At 41.6% G+C, this 7404-nt stretch overlaps 1 protein-coding gene across 2 annotated transcripts in view; it reads right to left on the reverse strand.

Annotated features, from left to right (window-relative positions):
* The window catches only part of EBF1 (early B-cell factor 1), a 282327-nt gene that overhangs the window by 272367 nt on the left and 2556 nt on the right, over window positions 1-7404 (reverse strand). For both annotated transcript variants that reach the window (XM_010578999.1, XM_010578998.1), the window contains exons 4-5: window positions 6690-6705; window positions 4706-4732 (exon numbers count right to left, since the gene is read on the reverse strand). In XM_010578999.1, the coding sequence (XP_010577301.1) occupies window positions 4706-4732; window positions 6690-6705 (43 nt within the window). The remainder of the gene's footprint in view (window positions 1-4705; window positions 4733-6689; window positions 6706-7404) is intronic.

Below are 7404 nucleotides of genomic sequence, written 5' to 3' on the forward strand. Positions count from 1 at the left end.
GTTTTGTCGTCTGTGTGCGCCCCCCCACAACGTGGCGGGGGGGGGGGGGGGGGGGGGGGGGGGGTTGCTGATAAGATAAAACAGAGACCGCTGGTGTCACTGCAACTAACGGGTACAGAGTTTCACCTAACTTCTGCCACCTCACTCCCACCAGCGAGGCACAAACCCTGCAAACCCAGCACTCGTATAAAGGGGACACGAAAGTTGTCGCAGGACGCGTCCAAATTCCCCACAGCACAGACACCAGCAAACCCCCCTGACCCCAGCTGGGCCCCCACGTCCCTGCTCAGTTGCTTGACGTTCCTCCATCGCAGCGCCCAAGAGAGCTATGGATGGGTTGCAAGAAGCCTTGGAAAATGGCACTGCGGTCATCCCTGTGTTGTTACACCAGGAGGTGGGACAAATTCAGAAGATCCTCATTTCCCTGCATTAAAGGGGGAAATCGGGGAAAGCTTCTTCCAGCCAAAACCAGGGAATCAAAGGAACCGGCTGACACCTGATGGGGTCGGTCAGTGAGGACATTGCAAAGCCTCCGGAAAACCCCAAATCAGGTTTCACCTGGTAGTAGGACAGGCCGGGCAAGGGGGAAGCTCCCAGCACTTTTTGGACTTAATCAATAATTAAATTGTAATCTGCCTCTGAGAGTGCAGAGCATGAGGGTAAAAGAGGTGATCTACCCCCGAGGCCTTTAGTGGGGACAAACACCTCCAGTCCCCATCCACCTCCGGAGAATCCCAGCATGACACGGGGGGAACAGTGCCCTAGAGGACTGCTGGACTCGGCTCACTCTTCTTAGACTTCCAAATCCTAAAATAAATTTACCCAGTATGGGTTACCTTGTTGCCAGTGAAGCCGAGGAAGCACTAGAAATGAGGAACCAGAGCACAAAATTTACTTTCTTTTTTTCCCCTCCCCTCTCTCTTCCTCTTCTCTTCCTGCTGCTATGCTTACTTAACCTCCAGGTACCCGCTTAAATAACTCAACTAAATAGCAATAATGAACGGGCAGAGTCAACACTGTGGTACATAATCACCTTGTCTGTTGTGTTTAGCATCAGTGATCCCTTCTTTGCGTGCATGACATTCTTCTGCCTTCCTCTCCATTAAGGATTTGCTTTTCACTTTATTTGCATTTAATTACTGATGTTGCACCCATGCACATTTTGTTTTCTCCGCATTAAGCGCGGATACTCCCGCATACCCTATTCCTGCAGGAATTTCTAGGAAATTCTAGGAAGCGGGAGGAATTGCTGAGTTAATTTCTGAGCAACTCATCCCCAGCTCCCATTCCTATGTCCCAATTTACTTGTGCGAACGGGTGCGTAAAGCGCCAACTGTTTACTTCCATGAATGGCTGCCCGAGAGCATTACAGATACTCTACCATCTTGCAAACTGCACTGCTCTAAAGCATTAATTCTACAATTAGTTTCAAAAAGGAAACAGGAACTGCTAAAGTTTCAGATCATTATAGCTGCCAGAAGTATTTTTTACAAGAAGGGTCTACAATGTTACTGTTGTGAAAATTTTTAACTGTAAGATTTGAAAAGCTCCTCTTTTAACAAAAATATCTTAATTTTATTTTAATCATTATTTTTTAAAGTTCAGGCTTTAAAACAGGGTGATTGCGGCAGGATTCCTTGTCGCACTAACATCGTCGTGATTTTGTCAAATAGGGATCACATTAATGAGAGATAAAGTGAAAGTTACAGTGTATAAACTTAGACCACAGCAGAGCTAAAAATAAGCCTGCAAATACACATCAGAGTTGCACAACAAAACACCAGCAAAGGAAATACGAAATTATAGACTTTTTTTCTTTTTGTTTACTTTGTGTAGTTTTAAGTCGGTGTTATTTCATAAGTGTTTCAAAATAGCTTTTCTTCTCCTGAACAACTTAAACATTTCCCCACAAAATTCATCTTCCATTTTGTAAGCCATTACTCACTCAAGTAACCTTTCTACAAGAAGTCCCAGCGAGTAACGATCACTCATGCACAAACGGATTTGAAAATCAGGCCCCAAAAAATTAGTGTCAAAATACAAGACTTCCTCACTTCCATTTAAAGAGAGCTGCATAAAAAGTTAAATCAAATGCAATTCACTGCTTGCCAGCAAATAAAAACTACTAAATTGAGCACATCGCAGTCATTTCTAGACAAGTGCGTCCAACAATTCGCCTAAACTTTTCAGTGACAGAGTTCATAAAAAAAAATAAATAAAATAAAAGGGAGGGGGTAATATAAATGTCAAGGCTAAAGTTTTCATTTAATCCACTTTTTCCCTCAGTAAAGACGGCAGGATAAAGCAGTAAAAGAGTTGACGAATAAGTTGGAAAAATATAGAGCCAGATTTTGTCCTTAACTATTCCTGAATAAATCCAGATTTATGCCGGTACAACTGAGGGCAGAATTGTCTCGTGGTGTCAGTTTGCCAGTCAAGCAATCCTGCTTTCTGAACTGGATGAAAAACAATCTTGAAGGAATGAGATCATGGTCATTATATTATTCAGTTATGTCATGGCCTTGATTTTAAAAGAGTAAGAGAAGGAGAGAAATCACCAACATGCATCTAAATCCACTCGCTTTCAGATTCCTCCTGTTTCACAAAACAAACTATCTCCTTTATTGAAATAAAGGAGAAAGAAAAACTCATTAAAATGAGGGTCTTTTCAAAAACAGAACTAAAATGATTTGGAATGACATACACAGCCATACACACAGAGAGAAAATAAAATCCTGGCCCCACCGAATTCAATAGGAGCTTTGCAATTGACTTCAGATGGGCCAGAATTTCACCCAGAGAGGATTAGGCTTGTATCCACTGTATATCTACATGGAAAATACTGTGAATTACATTTATTTGGCTTCAGATACTTAACCCTTAATTACCCGAGTTTCTACCCCTTCCCCAGGCAAAATTTTGACTCATCCCAGTGAGGTCTATCCCGGACAAGTAGCGCAGCGCTGGGTCCCAGGGCGAGGACGGTTAGTTCTCGCTGTGTCTCTCAACGCACAATTCAGAAGCATCTAATTATTTTATCCAGTCTCCCTCTGCCTTTGATACACAGCCTGCTTATCGACGTATTCACACAAATTAAATAAATTTATCTCTCCTAATATGTTCATTTTTAATGGTTTTCAAACATTCACATGGAAACAGCTCTAGCGTAAATATCCCAGAACAAATGGCTGTATATTATACAGGAGGGAGCAGTTGGGCTGCCAGACTGGGAATGCACCAGGCCATCTGGCTCAGGCAGTCTCTCCAAAATCCTCAGCTTTGTTTTCACCCTCAGACTCCAAACAACACATTTTCCACTGTGATGAGTTTACATTTTCCCAAACACAGGTCCTGATCATGCATGCAAATTCCAAACTTCTCCATTCCTCTCTGTACAAGAAAATTAAAATCACCTGCGCTTCTGACATCGCACCAAAGGCACAAGAAAGCTGCTAAAATCTGGCGCAATGTAAACTTTCCCCGTCACAGGGGTTAGGTTTTGTTTTATGTTTGTGTGAAATTTCTCTGAGTCTGCTGAGGCTCCTCTGAACTTATTGATAACATTTTTTTTTTCCCATGCGTGTAGCTGCCAGAGAAGGGCCATGCTATGCACAGAATAGAGAGCTGATCAAATATCTGCAGACATCAGAGAATGATAGAGAAGTCAACAGAAAAACCATTTGCATCCAGAGTTAAAGTACTGAAAAAAAGCAAAATATAAACAGAGACTAAGTCTGAAGGAAGCATTTTTGACTCATGAGGACTCTCAGCACTAGACAATAGCTATCGTGCAAAACTTATGATTTTTAAGATGCCTGAGCCATATTAGCATCCCTTATATCTTATGGATGAGAACGGCTGAAGGAAAAATGGGTGGGGAACAAGTATTTCAGATTTATTTCCTCCATCTTCCCTAATAGTGAAATATCTCAACTTTATGAAAATACAGCTGAATAGAAGGCATCTCTTCTCTGTAAATATATTAAAACCCTTAGACTTGCCTAAAAACTCCAGTTTTATTAGAGCAGACATATTTCACATTTTGCAGGCAATTTCAAAATGCATCATTGTTAGAGCCAGACCTACTGCGGTAGGAGCTGCTGCTTTACGGAAAGCAACAGCTATAAAGTTTGGGATCCTACAGGGTTTTGAACACATTAGGAATGTGATCCCGACGTAAAATGAGGTGCCAAGATAACATAAAAGAAAATTTAATTAAGCCAGTATTGACGCCGAATGTTGTTACTCTAACTGAAAAGAGCTTCCCCACAACAGTAACGATTTGCGCGTAGCATTTACAATTTTTAAATGACGGGGGCACATTTTGGAAATGTAGCGAGACCCCTCACAGGCATGTAATTCCCATCTTACCCAACACTTTTCTAGGGCTGCCACCAAAGGCCAAGCACATTATCCCAAATATAACTTGAAACGATGCACTTTGAGATCAATCCTGCCTGGGTTTCCCGTTCGGAAGCCCCACAGCCCAGGCTACCAAGGAGCACGCGTGCAGCGAAAGCTCGTATTTTGGGGCAGCGCACGCATAGTTCATACCTACACCCCAGATCTGCCCTGCGATGTAGTTCGCAACAAAATTCTTGGTTACTTCATTAACGCCACTCTCCAGCCCCACTTCCCATACTGCATCACAGCTGATAGAGAACGTACACGCGCACACCAGGACACATAGATCCCCATATTCCGCCTGTGACAGGACTCTTGCCATGAGTTTCTTAGTTGGCCACAGCCACACAAACCAAGCCCTGGCTTATTCAGACCAAGAACTCTATAGGAGCAGGAACATCTACTGTCTATTATATACACAGCATCCAGCATAGCGAAGCCCTGCCTGTCTACCTGCTGATATAATGCATGCTGCTAATGGGACATTTATGTTACATCTATGAGTAGCAATCCTATATATAGAAATCTAGGTCTGATTTGCAGAACAGATTTTATTTTATCTTACCTAACTTAATAATCCGCAGCTGTACAAAACCTTGCCATTTATAACTGTGAGACAAAGAGAATACATTTAAATCTGATGCGTCCGTGTTTAAAAAAAAAAAAAATATTTAATATAAAAAAAAAGAGCCACAGATACTTTCCTGTATGATCTGGGGAACCTAACTCATTCAAGCTTTGCTTCTGTGGGATTTTTAATTTGCCACCAGAAACCTCAGAGTAGCTGTAATTTCAGTCTGGGAATTCACAATTATTGAGTGTGTGAATGTGCGTGTGTGAGTATCGAGAAGATACTTGCCAGCTGAAACATGTACGCTTCTGCAACTGTTTCATTTAAAAGTAATCATTTCATTATCCAATTTGTTCTGAGCGTCATGCATTAAAATACTACACCTTCGAGTAGACTGACAATATATATTTAACTTTCATTAAAAATTAAAGAATTTTCAGACAGTCTTTGCAATATTTAATTACAGTTTGATGATTTGAAAGTTACTTGAGAATCTTCTATATAATTCACTGTCGTAAAATATAAATGATATATTCAACGTTTGGGTGAGCTTCTGTCATGTGTTGTACTTCGCTTCATAATAAGCATTCAGTAAGCGAAGCGATCGCAACTATGAAATAATGTCACTTTAAAAAAGAAAGAATTAAAAAAGAAGAAGAGGGAGAATTTAGCCCCTGGCCCCCAAAAAGATTCAGAGCGGCACATGCCACAGTTTTGACATGACAATGCCCTATTTTTCATAAGCAATTATAGTCATGCCTAAAGAAATTATGTTCATGAAATTAATACGTAAGCAAACATGTTTGCGTCTAAAATAGCCTTTTGCTCCCCGTATTCTAATCTAAGTTGAGAGAGCTTTTGTTCTTAAATCCTCGCTTCTCAATTCCATTGCACTTTCCCCAAAATCTGTAATCTGCACTAACTTTGTTTTTGTAAGACTTCCTGAAATCATACAGATTTTTTTTTAGTTCTTCATTGTGAATGTGCTTTAAAGCTACATGGTAGGTTTTACAAATAAACTGTATCTCGGGGGTTTTTTTCCCCTTTCTCTCCAAAGACCCTCTGATGACTTGATAATAATGAGAGACCAAGAGGTCAAACAGTGCCTTAGGATGAACTCTTCATATGCAAGATGCCTTTGTTAAGAAAATTATTTTGAATCCGCTGCTCTACATGAGTTCAGGGCTCTGTTTTCAACAGGATTATGAACAGAGGCTTTTGCATTTCCGTAATGATAGGAAAGCTATTTAAAGATAATATTTATTGATAGTCTCTCTCGTACGGTCTACAATGAAATACATAAGCTCCAAAAGAACTAAAAAGAGTTCGTGTATCAGGAAGATTTTGTTACTTTTAACACAAGCTAGCCAATTTGTGCCTGAAAAACAAGGAATGACAGCAAATGCTTTCCAAGGTTTGTTAGGAAGAAAGGTATGTTGCTGCTGTTTTAATTCCTACAGGGAACGGGCTCTGTTTGGAAGTGCATAGTTTAACAGAGTTCAGATGCATGGTGGATTCTCTAGTAAAATTAATCCAAGTTCCTTTTTTCTTTTTTTTTTTTTTTTTTTCTGTTGAAAGACAGTCTTCAATAGCAGGAAAAGATGTTTGGGGACCATCAAAGAGAGTTTTCTAAAACAAACTCAGCCCTTAGAGCTTTATGTTTTGCTGTAGAGAAGAAACCCAAATACAAGCCAAGAGTTTTTTCCCTACAGACAACATACAGGGACTGACTTTTCCTCTCGGTACAAAAAAAGCTTAATGTTTTTCCTAAATAAAATTTAAGAATTTTCTTTAACAAGTAAAACAGATTAGGAGGGGAAAAAACATATCTTAAGGAGAAAAGGGCTTAAAAGCCATCCCAACTATTCAAAAGAAATGTATTGCAAGAGAAAAATATTCTGACAGGAGCAGCAGAAAAAGGTAGAGTAAGACTTTTTTTTAAAAAGAGAGAATCGATTTGTTCAGGTAGTCCCTCTGTGAAAATACAGTTTTCGTACAGAAAAGTATTTTTTACAGGTAGGCGCGCACGTTATTACTCCGTTTGGGAAGCCAAAGAGCAAGCTGCAAATTAGGGTTAATCCATTGACAAGGTCTGCTGCCCTACAGCCCTCCCCGAAGTCCGACACCGAGCTCGCCGCTCCCCGCGCCGCGGGTCGGGGGGCTATTCCGACATGCAAACGTGCCACCATTTGATCGCTCCTCCTTTAACCCAAGGACCCGGCGGCAGCGCGAAGAAAGGACGGACAAACACGGGCCCCGCGCCTCCGCGGCGGCTTGTGCTGACGGCCTGGAGGTTAATTCTCAGTAATTAAGCGGCAAAACCAGCCCCAGCCCGGCTGGAGGGCTCGCCCGTATTTTTCGGAGCTCCCAAGCCCGGCGGCGGGCAGGGTCCCGCGGGGACCCTCCGCTCAGCCCCGACGCCGGGGCCG

This window comes from Haliaeetus leucocephalus, unplaced genomic scaffold (genome assembly GCF_000737465.1).
Source record: "Haliaeetus leucocephalus isolate CR32 unplaced genomic scaffold, Haliaeetus_leucocephalus-4.0 Scaffold656, whole genome shotgun sequence".
In the NCBI taxonomy this organism is placed as follows: domain Eukaryota; kingdom Metazoa; phylum Chordata; class Aves; order Accipitriformes; family Accipitridae; genus Haliaeetus; species Haliaeetus leucocephalus.